At 39.4% G+C, this 22,792-nt stretch overlaps 1 protein-coding gene across 2 annotated transcripts in view; it reads right to left on the bottom strand.

Moving 5' to 3' along the window:
* The window catches only part of COL3A1 (collagen type III alpha 1 chain), a 120,469-nt gene that overhangs the window by 40,706 nt on the left and 56,971 nt on the right, over positions 1–22,792 (bottom strand). For both annotated transcript variants that reach the window (XM_073633216.1, XM_073633215.1), the window contains 7 exons: positions 12,813–12,866; positions 12,642–12,695; positions 10,466–10,519; positions 8,594–8,638; positions 7,816–7,869; positions 6,069–6,113; positions 5,908–5,961 (listed from right to left, as the gene is read on the bottom strand). In XM_073633216.1, coding sequence (XP_073489317.1) covers positions 5,908–5,961; positions 6,069–6,113; positions 7,816–7,869; positions 8,594–8,638; positions 10,466–10,519; positions 12,642–12,695; positions 12,813–12,866 — 360 coding nt within the window. The remainder of the gene's footprint in view (positions 1–5,907; positions 5,962–6,068; positions 6,114–7,815; positions 7,870–8,593; positions 8,639–10,465; positions 10,520–12,641; positions 12,696–12,812; positions 12,867–22,792) is intronic.

Consider the following 22,792-nt stretch of genomic DNA (forward strand, 5'->3'; position numbering starts at 1 on the left):
CCGGCGTCCTTGTCCACATCTATTCCTGCCATAGCCCCAACATCAGCCATTGAGGAGTCAGCTAAGTTATTTGACCACAGCATCAACCACTTGCTCCTTGATGATGCCCAGCCATTACTGGATTCAGATGTTGGTTCTGAGGTTGAAGATGACAGGAACATGAGCCTAGAGAGAGGGAGGAACACTGGTAGACAAATTGGCGTTCATGTTCCCAAGCTGCAGCGTATTGCCAAGTTGTCTCCAGTGGTAATGATGAAAATGGAGGAGATGGAGATGATAATGATGAGGTAACTGATGCAACTTGGGTGCCAGATAGAGCTGAGGAGGAAACTGAAGGTGAGGCGGCACAACCCCAGGGAGGCCGACATCAGGAAAGAGTAGAGAGCAGCCACCCTATTCCATCACATTCTGTAGCTGTAATCTGCCGGCCCACTCCCCAAAGCTGTCTGGGCCTTTTTCAGCACATCTGCAGCAGATCGCACTGTTGCTATCGGCAAACTGTGTCTCAGGCAAAAACACCAACCATTTGGGTACCACATGCTTAACAAGGCATTTAATGTCCAACCACTCAGCCCGTTGGCAAGAGCACCTAAATGCCACACAAAGGGGGCACAAATCTGTCCCTGCTCATCCTCCTCCTCCTTACCCACTTCAGTCTGCCCCTGCTATACCGAGTCATTACCTCTCAGCAGCCTCCACTGACAGGGATGATGGTATAGCACAGGGTGTCCCAGGTCTTAGCAGCACATCTGTCAGAAGCACACCACCAGCTGTAGACTGTAGCCGGCAAATTTGTCTGCCCCATCTGCTGCAGCGGGAAAAAAAATACAGCCATCCACATGCCCAGCATCTAAATGCAAGTTTGTCAAAGCTGTTGGCTCTCCAACTTCTGCCCTTCAACCTGGTGGATTCTGACCCCTTCTGTGAATTTGCACAATGTGCTGTACCACAATGGCAGGTTCCTACTACTTTTCACGTAAGGCCGTTCCATCACTCTACCATCACATGGAAGGGAATGTTCTGGCATCGTTGGGCAAGACAGTCAGCTGTAAAATCCACCTTACTGCTGACACGTGGTCCAGCAAGCATGGACAGGGATGATATATTTCGGTCACAGCACACTGGGTAACGCTGCTTGCAACTCAAAAGGATGCAGGACTGGGTTCGGTGCTGCAGCTTGTTGTGCCCCCACATCTCCATACAGCTGGTGGTGATGATGCCAGACCAGTGAGCTCTACCCCATCCTCATCCTCATCCGCCACCTCCATGCCCTCCTCTGCAGAATTGTCCTATGAACATCAGGCACCCCCTAAGCATTCAAAGGGCTATTCCCAGAGTCAGGCCAAAAGGTGCCATGCAGTACTTCAGCTGGTGTGTTTAGCGGACAGGAACCACACCGGAGCAGAGATTCTTGCAGCTCTGCAGGGACAGGCTCAGAGGTGGTTCACACCATGCCAGCTGGAGCCAGGAATGGTGGTGTGCGATAATGGCTCAAACCTCCTGTCCGCCCTTAGACAGGGAAAGTTGACAAATGTGCCATGCCTGGCATATGTCCTCAATTTGGTGGTGCAGCCTTTCCTAAATACGTACCCAGGGTTGCAAGATGTGCTAAAGCTGTCCAGAAGAGTCTGTAGCCATTTCAGGCGGTCATACACAGCCAGTGCTAGGTTGGCTGAAATTCAGTGGGAAATCCACCTGCTCGTGAACTGCCTGATTTGTGATATGCCCACCAGCTGGAGCTCCTGATGAAGAGAAGTGGTGTGTCCGAATGCATAGAAAGTGAACGGACACTGAAAGACCGAAAGTGATGTAATAGGCGTCTGTAACACCGCTAAATTTACAGTTCTGCCATATTATTATTTAATTGTTGTAAGTGCCCATTTGGCCTTTTAATTAATAAATCAGTGTATTCAAACGTGCTGCACTATGGGAGTCTCTCTTTCATCCCTTACATATGCCCGTTGTATGTGAATTTCCGTGCTGCGCTGACAAATCAGGAACGTTCATTTGGAACACAGCAATAGGAGAAACACCATCCACCATTAGTGGATCCCGGGAGGTTCCCTAACCATATTGATTTGAAAAAGCCAGATACCATCTACATTGAGGTAAGAGTCTAGAGAGCACTAAGTAATACACATGAAGATTTCACATCGCAGATTATTTATTGAAGATCCCATTTGAAGCACTTTCTGCACGTTATTCCTTCTTTAATCATTTTATATTCAATGAACTAGTTGATTAATGGTCCAATAATTTTGGTAGTCTATCTGGGACCGGATTGATTAATTTTACAGTGTGTTCAGAACTTGTCATCATACTGGATATTTGCACTATATTTGATATATGCACTACGTAGATATTTTTTGCACAGGATTGTTTGGTTTTTTTGCACAGAATCAGGATCATCCATTCATATATTTATATGAACAGCTTATATCTTTGCACAGGATTTTTTTTGCACAGGATTAGATTTGCATGTACAGCTTATATATATTTTAGCACATTACTACACAGTAAATTAATTTAGACATAATTGCACAGCAACTATTGTAGCATTATTTGCACAGAAGATCATTTCTCTGATGATTTTAGCTTATTTTATTTTACTTTCAGTTGCTCTGATCACTATTTATCTTCGCCCATTTTAAGTGCACTGTATACACTTTAGGTCCAGCTGCAACCGGTTAGATTTATTTTACAGATTCATTATTTATTTATTTATTTGTTTATTGTATTCACTGTGATAGCGCGAGGGACTTTATTATATATTTCACTGACCAGAACTTGCCCAGTATGGTATTGAGTTGTTGGGCTGCCCTGCATCCAGCATGCTTTCAGAACGGCATTCAGTGCTGCAGGAGGTTTCGTTACTGATCATAGAACGCGTCTGTCCACTGACTTTTATAAAAATGAATCAGTTCTGGATTACCAGCTATGAAGCCCCTGATAATGATGTCACTGATTAAGTCTTTTTGGGATGTGGAATCTCTGCAGGACTTCGAGGCTGCCTAGCTTTGAGGGTGTTCAATCATTTCATCTGGAAGAATGTTTTTGGTAAAGGTTTCATGGGCACAATTAACCAATTGACCAATTTTTCAGCACCTGTTTGACAGGTGCATATCATTGGAATTTTTTTTCCTTCAAGAGCACCTCTATAGGGTTACGGTGGGAAGGCGCCCACGACACCCAAAGAGTAATTTTTCTGCACCTGTTTGAGAGGTGCATATCATTGCAATTTTTTACAGCAAGGCCAATTCTTGCTTTTATCAAGATTACCTCTATAGAGTTACGGTGGGAAGGGGCCACCAACACCCAAAATCCAATTTTTCTGCACCTGTTTGACAGGTGCATATCATTGCAATTTTTTACAGCAAGGCCAATTCTTGCTTTCATCAAGATCACTTCTATAGGGTTATGGTGGGAAGGCACCACCTACACCCAAAGACCAATATTTACGCACCCGTTACTTCTATACAAAGTCAAAGTGACATCCGAATGTATCCAAAAAATCTCTAATCTTGTTCCCAGTGCACTACATTGTGGCCCCCTCATACATTATGGCTCCCCAGCTGTTGCTGAGCAAAATAAAGGCAGCTTGCAGGGAAAATGTCATTTTTTTGGTTTTATAAATGCAATTATTGCTGCAGCAGATTCTAGACATTTATACAGATCTGCCACTTTACAGGTAGACTAAGGGGACCCCCCAGGCACTATATTGGAAGGAATTTTTCATTTTTAGGCTTTCACTTTAAAAATCAAAAAAATCACTTCTCATTTTTTTATTGATACATGTCCCCAGGGCAGGACCTGGACCCCTATAACCATTGTATGCCAAATTACTTGCATATAAGCCTTCAAAATGTTCGGGTCCGAACTTTCACGGCGTTTGGAAGTTCTGGTGCGAACCAAACAGGGGTCTGTTCGTCCCATCCCTACTCGGAATAAACCATCCACACCACGTATACATTTTTCAATTCTAGGAAGGATAATCTTCACTAAATGTATTTGTGTTTTCATGCTGTCTTGTTATCTCCAATCTCTGTTTATCTACTGGCCATTTAAATCATGTAAGCTAAAATAAATCACTTTTGTAGTAGCAGCTGGGTCCCTGTCGTGTAGCGATTGTGTTAAAAAATACAGTGGGGTTGGTTTACTAAAACAGCAGAGCATGTTTACATTCAAAGTACATTTTCCCTTAACTGAGTAAATGAAGTGAAATTAAGAAAAAAAGTAATTTTGTAATGAATACCCAATTATTTCAAATTGGAAAAATTCTGTGAGCCACAATAATCTTATGCCTTGCTTGTGCTACCTCCAACTGCATGCGCCAGGGGGCCAGGACGGAGAGACTGACACAGACTTTACACCAGCGCTGTCCCAGCGCAGCATACCGCACCAAACATCCAGTGATTTTGCATAGAAAGCCGTTATAGTATGGTGCACTGACGCACCAGTGCCATGTGAGTACCCCGGTGTGGGGAACTTTTCTTTTAATAAAAATATTTTGACTATATTACACTATATAGTTTCCTTTGCATTTATATGTATGGAGCCACATTGTTTCCAGCTGGAGGAGTGCAGCAGACACTGAGACTGAGCCCAGGGGTGGCTCCAAAGCATATTTGGACTCAGGGTAGCAGCTGAGTCACACGCTCTGAGGTGAGCACATTAGCTTAAGGGGGTCACGAAGGTGCACCGGAGCATGTTTTGCAGCTCAGGATATCTTCGGCATGATGTTGGATTGTTGTCACAGCTGAACACCACCTGCACGCATTGTTTTATTATCACTGCTGGACATTATTTGCACCCACTATTTAGAGTGCTGAAGAGAACTTTTTTCATTATTTATTATTTATTAATTTATTCATTTAGACAAGCATGATACTTTATATTGAGTACTAAGCTATTTTTATGTTGATTAAGACACTATGTATGGTGTAACAAGCACTAATAAGCACTAATTTATGGTGTAACAAGCACTTGTTTTCTCACACCTTGTTCATTTATTCAACATTCATATTAAAATTATTTGTATTTAATATTATCGGACTAGTAAGCACAGAGTTGGTTATTATTAATTTTGTTTTTGGGGTCACCCAAGCGCAGCGCATAACTTGTAAAAATACCCAATTATTTGCAAGGGAAAAAAAAGATTTGAACAAGATATGATGATTGAAGTCAATACAACATCACCTCATTCACTAAGCAAAATAAATGTTCTATTTGCAAAATTAATTTTGACTAAGCTTTAAGACTAAGAATTAGGCATTGTTGTGCTGACTATAATCTTCCAAATCCTATTTTTTCTGAGTTTCCCTTGCATGTGATTGGATATTATTTTCACTTTGCTTTATCTTATTCACTAAAATTTGTGTAAATTCACATTGAAAGTAAAAATGCTCTACTAATTTAGTAAGTCAGGGTTAGTGCTTGATAGCAGTGGAACAAGGGAAAATATGATTGATAACTGAGTGCACTCAGTTACCTATCATCTTGTTTGTTGATTTACTGATATGGTTAGTCTTTGATGGAGGAGTGCCTACTGAATTGACTCTTTATCTGAGGAACATACATACAAGAGGAAAATAGATTGTTTCTTTTTTTTTTTTTTTTGTATTAGTGTTTGATATTACTCTCCATAATGATCATGTAAGATGATGCAAAAACAAACACTTGTAAGCACATTACTTGTACTTACTGTTTAGCAACTCTAAAACCACCGTCACTATAGTATGCCATCTTTACAATGATATGATTTTGTATCACACCTGTCTTCAAAAATACCGTATAGTTCTATGGTAGATCTTTTCTGGAGAGGCAGGTTATTTTTTTTATTTTAAAATAAATAACTACTAAGTCTCTGTTTTTCTCTTGTCCTTTAGATGAATTTTAGGTCACAATTACCTTGGGGCCTGGACCACCGGGGAATCCGGAATTACCAGGGGGGCCAGGAGGACCCTGTCAAGAAAAAAGGTTATCCTTTTAAATAACACACTACTAAGCAGTAAAATGACAATACAATAAATAATAAAACAATACAAACATAAAATATAAAATAATCTTACAGGTTGACCAGAAGCTCCAGGAGCTCCATCATTGCCACGTGCACCCTGGAATACACAAAAATGAAGAAATGTAAATGAATATGATTTTATGTCTTATCTGAACTTCTGTTGCAATACAAAACGACATTGTTTCAATTAATATTACTTTTAAAATCCCAAAAGTATTTTTATTAGCTTTACCTGCCTGTACACTCCATACTTAAAGTGGATGTAAACCCTCACATATACCCAGTAAAGTGAACAGCCTCGGATGATACAGATTAAATAAATCTCCCTACATAAGTTTGACATGTATATCTGCTGTCTTCAGCTTTATATATTCTTTAGAAAGGTCAGATCGCATTAAGAGGTTTTCTCTTCCTGTTCAGCACTGCAGTGAAGCCTGGGCAAACAGCCAAGACAGCTGATTGGAGGAAAGGCACACACCCCCTCTCCTCATTGGTAGAGACGTTTAGTTCTGTTCGTTGAATAGTTCAGCTCGCTGGTAATCTATTTATAGGATCCTCCCCAACACAAAACTTAATTTTTTGAAAAAGAGCTTAGAGAGTGTATCTCAATCGAGGATGTAACTGTAGGGTTATGTATCACAATAGAAACAGTTATGTATCACATGTAAACACGGAGATGTCAGTGTGAGGAGAGGGAGCCGATTAGCGGCATCTCCTCACAGAGGACATCTAGGGATGTAATCAGGGCACTGATCATCAGTGCTTTGATTACAATTAAGTGCCCACCAGTGCCAGCAATGTGTGCCCACCACTGCCAGCAATCAGTGCCCAACTTTGCCCACAAGTGCCAGCAATCAGTGCCCACAAGTGCCAGAAATCCGTGCCCACAAGTGCCAGCAATCAGTAGCCATTAGTGATGCCAGTCAGTGCTGGCTATCAGTGCTGCTCATCAATGCCCATCACTGCTGCCCATCAATGCCCATTACTGCTGCCTATCAACGCCACCCATCAATGCCCATCAGTGCCGCCTATCCATGCCACCTATCTGTGCCCACCAGTGCCACCTATCAGTGCCCATCAGTGCCCACCAGTGCCACCCATCAGACAGAAACAGATAAAAGAATCTAAGAAAAACTTTTTTTTTTTTTAGGAAGAAATAAAAACTCAGAAGTGATTAAATACCACCAAAAGAAAGCTCTATTTGTGTGAAGAAAATTATAAAAATTTCATATGGGTACAGTGAAGCATGACCGCACAATTGTCATTCAAAGTGTGACAGCGCTGAAAGCTGAAAAATGGCCTGGGCAGGAAGGGGGTGTAACTGCCCTGTATTGAGGTGGGTAATGAACAAAACACAGACAAAGATACAGACCTGATTTAGCACCTAACTTCTATTAAATAAATTATTTGAATGCTGTTTGTGTAGCCCCTTTGAAGGTGTTCTTGTCATATGTTACTGGTACATCGGACATTATGTAAGGGGTAATTATTCCTCTGGGTACAGAATAAGCAATAAGAGCCTGACATAAGTCCTAACCTTTCCCTGCTCTATGTAAAAATTACCTTGTGTTTTAATTTAAAACACCTACTAGCACTACTTCCTAACTTACGTCCTAGATTTCACCATGACTCACCATGACCATGACTGATAAATAAAAGGAAAGACATGCTCACTGCTTGCATTAAGATGCCCACATTCTTTAATTGCCATTGCCTTTGCACATTGCCATTATTTCAAATTAACAAATTATTTGATTTTAACTTATGATTAAAATTTATTTCAAGCAAAGGTAACTTACAGCTGATCCAGGAGATCCAGAACGACCTCTTTCACCAGGTTGACCTCTTGGACCCTAAAATGAAATGGAACATTATTTAGGTGCATAATGGTAGAAATATAACTGTTTCATTTCCTGTTTTATTAAACACACATGAACATGCAAAAATAATGTTATTATCATTATAATAAATATGACATTATTTTATTAACTAATATATTGTCATATTTATTCACTTAAATGTGATTGAATAATAATATCAAATTTGTGGTGTCATGTTTTTGTCTTTAGTTTTCTGTCTTGAAATATGTTTTTTGCATATTTCGACAATTTGTCACTAGTGCTGGTTCACACTAGTGCGACTTCTGCGGCGATTTGAGTCACACAGAACCACTTGACAAGAGTAATAACATTGTTTTCAATGGTGTCCGTTCTAATCAATGCAACTCAGAATGATGCTATTTTGGAAAAGGTTTCTGCACTACTCTGGTGTGATTTACAGTGCGACTTGGCCCCATAGAATATGCAGAATTAGGAAGAAGTAAGAAGAAGTGCATTAAAGTGGCACCACATAATAGCACTGTAAATCTCAATAAAGTCGCATCACAGTAGTGTGAACTGAGCCTCAATTGTTGTGTAGTCTTTATGTTGTATGGCAAGGCAGATTAAATGATGCACATTCTCACGTGCTATCAAAATACATGTAACAAAAAAAAGATCATGTAAAGTGCCAAGGCTAAATTGCTAATGAACCTGAGATGTGATAAATGTATTTATTACAAAAAACAAAATGACTTACTGCACTGCCAGGTAATCCATTGTCTCCAGGTGCACCAGGTTCTCCCTAAAAGAAAAACAAAAATACATTCAGTGATAGTCAAATACTATTTTTCTGATTTGGTTATTATGTATATGGAATTCTGTACAATATACATGTATTTATTTATTTACCTGCTAGAATGAGAACTTTATGAGAACTTTATCCTGCAGGCATTTGGATATCTTGCAGGTTATTGCGTGAAATAACATAAATTTATGTTTTAATAAAATGTATACTTAAGTACAGTACTTGAATAGAAGTAATGGACCTTTCACACTTGTGCAGGCATTGGGTAGGCCATTAATTTGGAATGTGCCGGCAGCACACCTAAACTCATGAAAAAATAAATAAATCACCACCACTTTCAGCTATCTACTGCACCATAATTCCTGCTATGTACTGTAGGTGCATTTGCAGATAATCTGTATGTGTGTTAGGTACCCCCAATGCCCATAGTAGCAAGATATATTATGTCTTGCTGTGAAACCAGCCTTAGGATTCACTTATGTGTTGACTATGGACATTAAAGAGTTTACATTACTAAAAATTTCTTGCTTTTTATACTGTGAAGTAGGGATGAGGTTCGAGTTTCCCACTACCATGGGTTTGAGATGTTTGGTCCTGGCAAATTTTTGGCCTGTATGGCTAGCAAGTTTAGAAGCTCCAATGAATGAGTCACTATAAAAGTGGGGACACAGAGCAGCCTTACAGTCAAGGAACTAGAATATGCTGAAGGGAAAGGAAATTGCACAGGGAGAGATTAGGATCAGTTTTATTTTAAATAACTGTATTTTGTGGTTGATTTTAGGTCAATGGTTACTTTTAGCCATTGTCCCATCTATAGCAAACTTTTTTATTTGCCTCAAGACTTCCCTTAAAAAGTGGCTTTTGCTTTAGGTGGGTGATATATTGGGGTTTTCATTTAATTTTAGGTGTACATTCTTTATTATTTTCTGTTGATAGGGCCTTTATTTCAGATTGACCTGTTTTTGTTCAGCACGGCTTCCCTTAATAAAAGTGCGATACTGTTTCAGAAAACACTGTTTTGGGTTTTTCATTTATGTTGGCAACATCTTGGTTTTTTATTGTATGTTGATAGGAATTTTTAAGTTAGGCTTTTGCGGGGGGTGGTATTTGAGGGTTTTCTCTTCTTTTTTCTGTTACATTGATATAGATTTTTTTAAAGTTTGGGTTTCTCAATCTGCATGGTTCACTTATTACTGACCATCTGTTCTTGGAGCTGCCTTTGTTTGCATCCTGCTGTCGAATTATTTGCAAAAAAAAAAAAGGGGGACTTACCTGTGTGCACCTAAACCACTCCACATTATTATCACTCACATTCACTGCCCCCCACCTCCATAGATCAAAAAAAAAGTTAGGCATACACCACTTAAGCTTAATATCCCTGACAAAAACGGTCTGTTATTTAAAAGCGTCCAGCTGTTTTTACAGCCTTTGCAGTCTTCTCTCTGATAGAAATTGCCTAGCAATGTTTGACATCAATGAGAGCAGGGAGAATCTCTGTGAATGACTGGTCAATTTCTATTTGCTGTTCAAAGCAGGCCTGTTACTGCTTGAAATAGCATGTGTCATTTGCGAAATCTACCTGATAAAAGCCAATAGGTGTGCTGCTGCAGTCAAGTGCTGCAGTGGTGCTTATGGCATGCTTTTATTTCTATAGGTAGAATATTTTTACACATATTCCTTTTAGAATTGGCAGTGGAAATCAATGGTAAAGGGAATGTGGGAACATCAAAATAAAGCCTTGTTCAGGAATACTACTGGTACCATCAGTCTCAGTTTAACTATGCGTATATTTTTTTATGAAATACATAATAAACAATGATTTACCCTAAGTCCAGGAGCACCGGTATCCCCCTTTGCACCATCCCTTCCATCAATGCCCTGTAGAATAGAAGAAAGTCAATGCAACCTGTAGTATATAAGCCTAGTCTACTAATATTACAGCATTTAGACAAAAGATTAACGCTTTCTGCCACATTTTCTGCAGATAGGCAGCACAGCCAGGCTGGGCAACATACCCATCAGTCACTTAGCACATGCACAATAGCGTTCTTCCTGGAGCACATTGTGGCGCTATCCCATGATTACTGTGTCCGCTGAACAAAGCAGATCATGGGGCTTGGTACAGGGCATCTGATCATATCGATCACATGATATTATGTAAGCAAACTGTCATAAATGGCTTTCATTCATAAACAGCTTGCATACTGTTGTGATGCTGTGATTGGCCCACAGCTATCACATGGTACCTGGACCAATCACAGCATCCTTTACCATGTGATTAACTGTAGCCAATCATGGTATGTGAACAGTACGCAAGCTGTCATGAATGGAAAGCCATTCATGACAGTTAACTATTGCTTATAGCAGTGATCATCACTGGAATAACAGTGTAAAAAAAATCCCTAATCACCCCCCTTAGTTGTACAGTGTCACTATGGTGATCGGATGAAAGTATGTAAAAAATAAAATTTAAAAAAAGTAAAAAAAAAGAAAAAATTAAAAAATAAAATAGTAATAAAAATAAATGTTTAACAAGTTGAATAAAAAAGTACCAGTATTTCTTTATTTAATGCGTGATTTGTTATTAATCATTATTACCATACTGTCACCAGTTAGTATTCATGATCACCGCCACACCAGTCATATGCACTGGTGACAAAATATAAAAAAATTTTTATTTAATTTCTTCATTTTCCAACAAGAAATGGGACGGGACAGGCTGCATACACTGATAGAGGCTTACGAGCTCGCCGCTCGTCGGATCAAACCGCTGTTCATTTATTTTTAATGTGAGTACCTGTATTTCTTTAATAAAAATTAATATTTTACTAAATGGAATTACACTATTGGGACCCTTCCTGCTTTATTATCTTACATACCTCCCTGCACCACATCTGAGGGAACTATACCCTAGGATCTAGGACGGTGAGGGATGTGCTGGAGCCCCCAGGTGGATGTCCTAAAAGCTTTTCTGGTCATATGCTTTTGCCCTATTACCCTAAGGTAAGGGACCATTACCCACTTGTGTGTATGCACACGAAGATGCACCTGATGTTATTCACTCTGAGCACTTTAATTGCAACGATTGTATGCTAGGACGTTGTTGTCACATATTTCATTCATACTTTTTTTGTGTGAAGCATTTTATTTCCTTACTTTGGGATATTTATATCGTATCTATTTGGATGGACTTTTGCACATTTGTCACTTTATGTGAAGCATGGTATACTGACCCTTCCATTACCCATATTGTATAGAGTTGTATACACTATTGCACATTGTGCACATTGTCTGCACATTGCACACTGTCACATTTTTTTGAGCTACATAGCTTAAATCACTATTTACATTTACCTGCACTGTATTAAGGATTGTTTTGTCACTGACTTTGAGTCAACCATATGCTACAGTGATATAATTTTTAAATATGTGTGTTTTTATGAAGATGTTTTCACGCCTATGATATTTATTTATATTTTGGTTAGTGTCACGCATCACTTGAATCAGTTTTTTCTCTGGTGATGCAAGATTTGATTATTATTTATGCCACACTGGTTTTAAATCGCACTTAGGATTAGCGCAGCACCACCCTTTATATATAAAATAATATATACTAGGTTATTTTTACCAAAAAAAATTAGCAGACTATATTTTGGCCTACTTTGTTTAGGAAACATTATTTGTTTGCAAAATGTTATAACAGAAACTAGGAAAAACTTGGTTTTCAGTATTTTTTTAATTCATATAGCAAAAAAAAAAAAAAACCCAGTTATGATCAAATACCAACGAAAAAAAAAATTCTCTGTGTTAAAAAAGTTATATAAATGTTATTTGCGTACAGTGTTGCATGACCACACAATTTCCAGTTAACGTAGCACAGTGCTGAATAGGAAAAAATGCTCTGGTCATGAAAGGGTAAAACCTTCCGGAGGTCAAGTGATTAACCAAAGGACATTATGTATAAATGTATTTGCATGATGTGATTAGTGTACACACTTACCCTGTGGCCTTTCATGCCAGGAAAACCAGACATGCCAGGTGGTCCTCTATTGCCCTGTAAACAACAATAAGAAAAAAAAAAGCTTTAGTTCTTCTACTTGCATATTGTGAGTGTGCTGGGTTCTGCTTCTGCCATAGAATGACTACAACCTATAAAAGCATAAGTACTTACAGGTGCTCCAGCCACTCCACGTTCTCCGGTTCTGCCTGGTCGGCCTGACTCACCCTAAAAATATAAATAAATCAGACCTATATTTAGTTCTAAAGTGAAAGATTGAGGGTTACATTAAGGAAATATAGTACAGATAGCATTTATATTGCTTGATGCTAACAATGATAAAAAAAAAACAAGAGGAACAACTAACATTTTAATTAGATGCCAAAAGTGATAGAGCAGTGGAGCATTTAGAGACGGCCAGCTCATCCCACACCACTCATTTAATTCTCATTAACAGGCATCTGCAGAACCTTGATAACAGAGGGAGGAGGCAGATCATCAGGGTTAAGGGGATCCCTGAAACGGTGGAGCCACCCCAGATTAAGCAAGCTCTCCAGGCTGTTTTTAATGAACTTTATCGATCGCTCTAAAGACACTGAGATTTTGTGCGGGCACACAGGGCTCTGAATCCCCATCCCACTGATACAGCCCCTCCAAGAGACATTGTGTGCTGCCAGCACAGCTTCCCACTTACGGAGGAGATTCTTAACAAGGCCAGACGGAATGACCAAATCCTCTTCAATGAACAAAATATCTCACTATTTCAGGATCTTTCACACATCACACTCCAGAACAGTCGAGCTTTACGCCCTTTGCTGGCCATTCTAAAAGAAAAAGGGATACCCTACTGCTGGTGCTTTCCATTTGCCCTCAACGCCACATTTCAAGGGAAACAATATTACCTGTGGATGCCTGAGGCCATCCCAGTCTTCTGCGATCAGCTAAATCTGCCACTGTTTGAATTACCAGACTGGTACAAAGAATTTCACCTTCCAATTCAGGGAACCTCTCCCCCCCCCCACACTCCACAGGCGCCCCCCTCAAAACTGTCCTCCACTAAAAAAATCGAAGTTCAAAAAATGCATGGGCCTCAACTATGGCAAATCCCCTTACTCTCAAGACAACACCTGAACTGTGATACTCATCTAACTCTGCTCACATTTTACTTAAGAGCTGAAGATGCAAGTTACAAATGATGACTTGTTTAACTGAATTTGTACGAGTCATCACTGCCCCATTGGCTCCAACCCTAACTGACCTATTTGTCCCCATGGGTTAACTGTATTGTGTATATTTCTTTCCTGGGTGGCTAATCCTACCTATTTGTGGCACTGTGCCTTTTACAGATCATAACTTTTCACCTTTCTTGCTGAGATTCTTCTCATATGCCCCGTACACACGGTCGGACTTTGTTCGGACATTCCGACAACAAAATCCATGGATTTTTTCCGACGGATGTTGGCTCAAACTTGTCTTGCATACACATGGTCACACAAAGTTGTCGGAAAATACGATCATTCTGAACGCGGTGACGTAAAACACGTACGTCGGGACTATAAACGGGGCAGTGGCCAATAGCTTTCATCTCTTTATTTATTCTGAGCATGCGTTGCACTTTGTCCGTCGGATTTGTGTACACACGATCAGAATTTCCGACAACGGATTTTGTTGTCGGAAAATTTTATATCCTGCTCTCAAACTTTGTGTGTTGGAAAATCCGATGGAAAATGTCCGATGGAGCCCACACACGGTCGGAATTTCCGACAACACGCTCCATCGGAAAATCTGACCGTGTGTACGGGGCATTACAGTAAACATTATCCTTGCCATCTATTGACATTAGTTGGAATTGCACTAAACAGATTTTTCTTACAGAAGAAAAGACAATGGAAGCTATCCGCTGCCTGAGACTGTACTTTTTTGCTGTATGCCCAACAATCCCTTGGAGTTGGTATGGTTGCGATAAATTAAGTCCTAACCACATGGGCAGATTACACACATATATATGTTTGTATGTACTCCTTCATCCTCTAACCACCTCTGCTCTATATATCTTATGGTCAAGTATGTTTATGATTTAAATATTGGACCTCTGGTTCAACCGATATCCAGAGACAGAACGTGTAAGACACGAGGAGGAACCTCTCTCAATCAACACAATACAAACCAAAAACTATATACCACTCACCTCCTGGCCTGGTTTGGTCAAACAGTATCACCTCCTTGGCTATCTTGGGATCAGGGCCAATTGGGTGATATTCAATAAGAATCAACAGCAAATGTCATTCATTTGTTTACATATTCCTATGTCTGACCCTTCATGCGCTAATTCTTCTTTTATATATAAATGGTTATACAGGTTTACGTATTAATCCATCAGATATATGGCTTGACCAAACAGGATGTAGGAGAACCTCTTTGACTATCATCCAATTCATAGAGCTCACAGACTTTAGTTAATGGACTGAAAGTCCATATCCCAAATAGTGCACCATGATACATTTATAAGGTTCCTTTATACCCTGTCCTACATTGGTCACGCAGTAGCCTCCTTATCAAACTCAAGAATGCAGCAGAATGGGTGTTACTTGTTGTCACCCTCAACAATACGTATTACCATATAGTACTCCCTATTCTACCACCCAAACTGTCACAAGAACATGTAGGTACAGTTAAGGTTTGATTATTTCTGAATGTTACCAGTTAGTTATCAGTTACTCAGTTACTTATGACGTACATTACAAACTAGTGAATATGTTTATTGCTATACTACCTCATGCTTTTCAATTGTTTGTTCATGTTACTACCCAAATGGCTGGGAGGGGTACATGAATATTAAAATATGAATGGCTTTCTAAAGCCGCCGGAGATTAGGTGAGGCATTTATACCCTATATTTTTGTTACCTACAGTCCTGTAGTAGTAACCTCCCACTGCTTCTACCAACGGATTCTATTCAGCCATATAGCTGAACAAGAATCCCGTGATTCTCTCCTTAAGGTTTATACCAGGAGACGTTATACTTCAACCTTTCTATTATTTGGACTCTCTCTCTCTATAGAGCGACTAATATCCTATCACTCCTTTCATCCCTTTTCTTCCTGCTATTACTTTCTCTTTCTACCAGGGGATCCATTAATGACAACCACTTAATCCAGATTAACTATTTGTTCGGTAGACCATCACTTACTCCACACTTCACAAACAACCTTTTTTGCTCTCTCATAACGTTAGAGGCCTAAATACTCCCAAGAACATACCTCCCAACATTTTGAGATGGGAATGAGGGACACCCACTAGCAAATGTATGTAGGACACGTCCCCTGCCACACCCTCTTAAAGGAGAATTAACCAAAACAAAAGGTTAATTAAATTCACAAGAGCTTTTTTTTTTTTTTACCACTACTATTCCTTTATATTGGCTTTTAAAACTTACAAAGGCACCAATTTAGAATTTGGATGAAATGTTTAGCACTGGGAAACACTTTTTTGAAAGATAAAAAGTGCATTTTATATACAACTGTATGGAATGAGGGACAAATGAGGGGGAATGAGGGACAAAGGGACATTGCTCCAAATCAGGGACAGTCCCTCCAAATCCAGGACAGTTGAGAGCTATGCCCAAGAAACGAGTCTCACTACTTAGAGAACTAAAATAAGGTAAAACCTAAGGCAGTTTTTATTCAAGAGTCACACTTTAAAACAGGAAATATACCACAACTACACAATAAACATTACCCTTACGTATACCATGCTACCAATAATATCTCTAAATCTTAGGGGGTATCAATATTGCCTCACAAAAACTCGGGCTTAGAAATATCACAGCAACACGCAGACACAGAAGGGATATTCCTGGGATGGGATACCGATCACTTTGGTAAACGTGAATCCTTGCTAGCTTCCCTTACACTGGTTGATACATGGTGCACGGTCAACCCTTCTGGCAAGGAATTCTCATATTTCTCCACTCCACATAATAAATTAATGCGTATTGATTAAATTTTTCTTTCTCAGAGGGATTTGCACCTACTCCAAAATAGGTATCAAATCTATTTCGGATCAAGCCCCAATTGCTCTATCTGATAAGGTCTCGATACGCAATGGAACGTGACAAGGATGTCCCCTTTCCCCATTGCTCTTCATTCTTACCCTAGAGCCCCTAATCCGTACAGTGAATAATTTACCATCCATATATGGTTTCCAAGTTGTAGAGAAAACTTACAAATTTGCAGCTTTACGCTTTACGCTGACGATCTTTTGTTTTTTATAACCCAACCACATATAACTATGCCCAATTTATGCAAAATATTTACGCAATACAGCTATATTTTAGCCTCCTTTCCCCATGGATGCCTAGTATGGAGAAATGCCGCATCGTGTGGAACTGTAAGGTCTGACGTCACCACGGATCAGCTGACTGGCTTGAGCCGCAGCTGTTAGATTCATTTGAAGTTTGTTTGCTATTGCTTGTTTAAATGTCAGTTGCCGATGATATGGAATAGAGGAAGCTCTGATTTTTAAAACCCACTGCACTATGAAGCTTGTTTTCTTCCTTTTATAAATTATTCCACGAATGAATCTATTCTGATGTGGGTCCCACGGAGAGTATCGTAGCATTGAAAGCACCAGTGGAGGAGAGGATCCAGATTGATGCGTGAATCTACCGCCCCTGCCTTTGTGATCTCTCCTGTATGTGCCTGTGAGATCTCCGTAATAGAGATCCTACAAATCTGGTAAGTGGCCCTTTGGTCTTTTTTTACTATTCCTTGGCTGGCTTGTTGGAACATACGGTGAATAGAATCATCTGCCTTCTTACAGAGGGACTCATTCTTCATGGAAACATATTGATTGTCATCTTCTATGGACGTTTTTCAATCGTTTATTTGATATATTAATATTTGAGGTGTGATACACATATTAATGTTTGTTGTGATACACATGTGTTGCACATTTTTGTTTGCACACTATTTTTTAGTTGCGAATCTATCTTTGTAATATACATTTTTGTGAGCTGAATATTCAGTTTTTTTTTAGTTGCAGCACCTGTCACATACATATATTTTTTCACCATTATACAAATACTTATTTATATGTTTTCATTCACCTTTTTTTGGGGTTAGCTCGGATTATCCACCTTACACAACTATATTTCCAACTTCAAAATAAATTATAAGAAATCAAAAGCATTGAAACTATCCTTAAAAGACAATACGAGAACACTCATTCAAAAACAATTGCACCTTTAAGTGAGAGGAAAGGACCCTTAACTACCTAGGTATATGGCTAACACCAAATCTTGACTCACTCTATGCAATGAACTTTAAACCCCTATTACAATCCATAAATAGGGACTTAGAGAAATGGTCTTTCAAATGTCAGCTGAATATTCTGAATATTTTTCATGGTTTGGTAGAGAAGCCTTAATCAAGATGACAGTCCTGCCCAGAATTCTGTACTTTTTCCAGACCATCCCAATCCTTTTACCAACGAGCTTCAGACCATATGCAACAAAATGAATGATGATTACATCAGTTTTTTTCTAAGTTTTAAAATCAGAATTTCACATAACTGACTATATTGTTTTTTCAACTCATCTTGTGTATTGCTTAGGAACAAATTGCTGAAGTTAAGTATATATTATGACAATCATACTATTCATGTGCAAGTATTTACAATGGTTATACTCTGATACAATTTGTACAAATGTTGTTCTCTTTACATCTGCAATAAAATATTATTGTGAAAAAAAGAAAATCTTTAACCATGTGTATTCTAGTGCCTATAAAGTCCATGTTTAATGGTTGCAAATACTATGTAATCATGGCTTTGTTCTCCAGTTTCTGTTTCTTTCTACAGTCTAAGCACGTACTGGTAGGTGAACTGGTGTCTTAAATATCTTTGACTAAAACTGGCTACTGTTGCTACTGCATGTGTATGGCTGTGGTGGGAATTATGGATTACAAGCCCCTTTTGGGTTAAGGACTGATGTGATCAGCCACATTTTCTGTAAAGCACTGTAGAATACATTGGAGCCTATACACATAACTTCAAAGCAATGCAGTGAGTGAAGAGTAACTAAATGTTATCATAATGACTAAGTGGGGTTGATTTATTAAAACTAGAGAGTGAAAAATATGGTGCAGATATGCATGGTATCCCATCAGCTTACAACTTCAGCTTGTTCAATTAAGCTTTGACACAAAAACTGGAAGCTGAATGGTTACTGTGCAGAACTGCACCAGATTTTGCACTCTCCAATTTTAGTAAATTAAGCCCAGTGGGACATTTGCTGGTATTAAAGCAGTTATAAGCCGCCGATGTTCAAAAAAACAAAAACAAAATCTGCAAGGCAATGGCATAATGGGTTAGTTTACAGCGCATGCTAGCACATTATGAAATAATAAAGCCCTCCAATGCTGTAAAGTCAATGCTGAGAGGGCTGACATGTTTCCCCTGTCTGTCTTCAGGGTTTGCGAGCTCTGTCTATGTGATTGACCGAAGCCACAATGACATCACTCCCGCGCATGCACGCAAGAGTTGCTGTTTTTGGCACAGGCCCTGAAGGTCCAGCAATGTAAGCCAGACCTTCAGAGTGCATGGAGATATTCACAGTACCTTTAAACTAGAAAAAATGGTACTCAAAAAGACTTCATATCTTCCCCAAAACAACAATTCCCCCATACACTTGTATAACATGTTCTAAGAAGTTGAACAAACTGGGGCTGATTTACTAAAACTGAAGATGCAAAAACTGGTGCAACTGTGCATAGTAGCCAATCAGCTTCTAACTTCAGCTTGTTCAATTAAGCTTTGACAAAATAACCTGGAAGCTGATTGGTTTCTATGCAGAGCTGCACCAGATTTTGCACTCTCCAGTTTTAGTAAATAAACTTCACAGTTCCAGAGCCTGAGGTTCTCAGTCAATGGTAGGTAATCTTTATTTCCTATTACTAGTAAATGAACCTGAACCATTTAGAGTTTTAATAAATAATAAAATATCTATAAAGCAAATACAGTAACCATTTTTTTAAGTATTTAAATACAAACTGGATTGTTTGTAGTGGGGTTGATTTATTAAAACTAGCAGTGGATAGCAGTAGATAGCTAGTGGTAAAAAGTGTATGTATTTAGAGCATACAAATTACTAAAACAGAAAGCAATGTTTCTGTCTGTAAAAGTTGAACACATTGATTTTTACTTTTTTTTTAATTTAATTTTTTAAGCCTGCTGGAATACATACAGTACCTTTTTATTTATTTATTTATTTATCTTTTAAAGCAGGCAAAATCATAAATAAATGGTTAGATCACATAAAATCAGCTAAACTAATAAATACAAAACGTGTCCATGTATTATATTACAGAAGAAAGCTACTGTAATGTGAAAGTCAACACTGCCATCTACTGGGCTTTTGGTTTATTGACAGTTACTCAAAAATGTGGGCTTTTTTATGTAGATTCTTTTCTTTCAAAATGATATCTTTGATGATATAACCACATATACTTGTATATATGTGTATTTGAAATACATGCTGCAAATTGTCATTTTCTTGCGACTTAAGGACAGTTACAGATGCAGATAGTTACATTTATTACTACTTAAAGAAACCAACAATGAGAAAATATACATATTACTGACTGTCTTGTGAAAATAGTCGACTGGTTGTCTTACTGATTCTCTGGCTTCAGTTCTAACTCAGCCACTGACCCAAAACAAGTATGCAAATGATGCGTTCTCATTTCACTTGCTGCAAACTAGTTTCAAAACTCAAAATACACCGAATCAGCATTACAGCCAGGCAACTAGCATTTTCATGGTAGGTCAGCAATGGCAGTCCCTGTATATTTTTTTATTACTATTGGTTTCTTTTAATTGTCATGAATAATTACTGTACTACAGTTATGACCAATCATTTAGTGGCACCGCACCAGCGAGACATGTTAAAATTCAAATACTTTAATATGGTTTGTATCTAGGGAAGTACCAGCAGCAAAAGCCTTTCAGTGAGAGTCAGGCTGCCAAGCTCTCATACAGCCTCCTGTGGGCTGACTATGGTACAAAATGGGACGGTGAGAGATTTGTGGCTTGTTGCAGATTGATATACTGTATGTAGCAGAGTGCTCCTTTCAGCACCATGCGTAAATGCCTGTGCAGGCTCCCCTAAATACTGTTCCCATAATCCCTTGGGCTCCTGGAAACGCCTAGGGAACAAAAACTTCCTGTTTCCTGCAGTCAGTAGTGCAAGGCCCTGTTCACATTGGCATTAAAAGCAGGTGTTTGAGGTGTGTTTTTAACACTCCTCAAATGCCTAGTAAAGCAATCTGCATTTGGTAATATGGACAGCACGCAGAGCTGTTCACTTTATCAAAACATTAAGACCCCTTTCACACTGGGGTCACAGGCACGCCAGCGCTAAAGCGCCACTCATTTTAGCGACGCTTTAGCGCTGTTTAAGCTACGCTTTTAACCCCAAAGAATGGGTTAAAAGCGCCAGTGTTGCAGCGCTTCTGAAGAGCTTTTTCAGGCGCTTTGGAAGTGCTGCCCATTCATTTCAATGGGCAGAGTGCCTTGCATTTTGGGAGCACTAAATACAGCTCTCCCAAACCGTCCCAGATGCTGCTTGCAGGACTTTTCATAACGCTCCACAAGCACACCGCTTCAGTGTGAAAAGTCACACTGAAATAAATGGGAGGCGGTTTTCAGGCGCTCTACAGGCGTTATTTCTAGCGCTAAAATGCCTAAAAACCGCCTCAGTGTGAAAGGGGTCTAAGCATTTGTGTCGTGTCGCATTGCTGTGCTTCAAAAATGAAGCTACATGTTGAGTTTGTAAGGAATTTATGCATCTCAATTCCTTTTATTCAAGAGTATGACAACGTATCATAAACGCACCGACATGCATTTGCAGCACATTTTGCAGCATGTTAGGCCTTGTTCATAAAAAAGGCATCTGGGTTGCGCTTTTAACACACCTTTAACATGTGTCAAACGGATGTCAAATACGTACAAAAGCCAAAGACACCACACCTGATAAAGAATTGGTATAATCTGCAGTGAGGTGCAGAGTCCTCCACTGTTAGTCTCAGGGTGCTGGCAGCTTGGCAGGAGCCTAATAACATGGATCTTCCATGGAAGACCCAGCCACTGGGGAGAACACTTTTCCAATTGTTAACAGAGTACTGCGCTTAAAGTGGAGTGACCCTGTGTCTCCAGCCATTCACCTGTGTTACCGGGCATAGTCTGGACTTTGCTATGAGGGATACTATTTGTGAGGTTAAGTGCAAGTAGATGTTTGAAAACTGTTCTGTTTACTGAAGTAGTAAATCTTCTCTTGTTGCTGTTACTATTGTGTCATATGAATTATTTACATGGCTGCAGAGGACCTTACACCATCACCACCTGAGTACAGATGTTTGAATACATTCACAGGCAGCAACCTGTACAAATCAATGTTAGGCTGCAGCTGTACACTGGTAACTACACATCCGAGCATTTAAATGCATACAGAGATAGATGAACAGCCCTGAATGCAAACTGTTTGCACCAGGGGGACATATACAGTACAATACCCCATAAGCATGTAAACACTCAGATGTGGAGTTATCCATGTACAGCCACAGCCTGTCATTGATTTGTACAGGCCACTGTACACAAACGCCTATCACTCCTAGGCACAGAAATATGCTTGTTTTTATGCTATACAGCTCTTTGCGCCAATGCATACGAGTCCTCATAGAGACTGCCATGTGCTGTGCGTATAGGTGCGTTTAATTATTTTGAGCTAGTGTGAACAAAGCCAAAGACACCACACCTGATAAAGAATTGGTATAATCTGCAGTGAGGTGCAGAGTCCTCCACTGTTAGTTTCAGGGTGCTGGCAGCTTGGCAGGAGCCTAATAACATGGATCTTCCATGGAAGACCCAGCCACTGGGGAGAACACTTTTCCAATTGCTAACAGAATACTGCGCTTAAAGTGGAGTGACCCTGTGCAACCTAGAGCCCTGACTGAGACACTAAAACATTGCTTTGAAGAACTCCTGTTTGCACAGCTTCAATATCTTTTCATCATTGTTCTGTACTTTATGTATATTATTTACCATTCTGACTCTGCTGTTGTTAATCCTACTCTGCAGTTATGTAGTACATTTCAAGTT

This window comes from Aquarana catesbeiana, linkage group LG06, assembly GCF_042186555.1.
Source record: "Aquarana catesbeiana isolate 2022-GZ linkage group LG06, ASM4218655v1, whole genome shotgun sequence".
Taxonomy (NCBI): domain Eukaryota; kingdom Metazoa; phylum Chordata; class Amphibia; order Anura; family Ranidae; genus Aquarana; species Aquarana catesbeiana.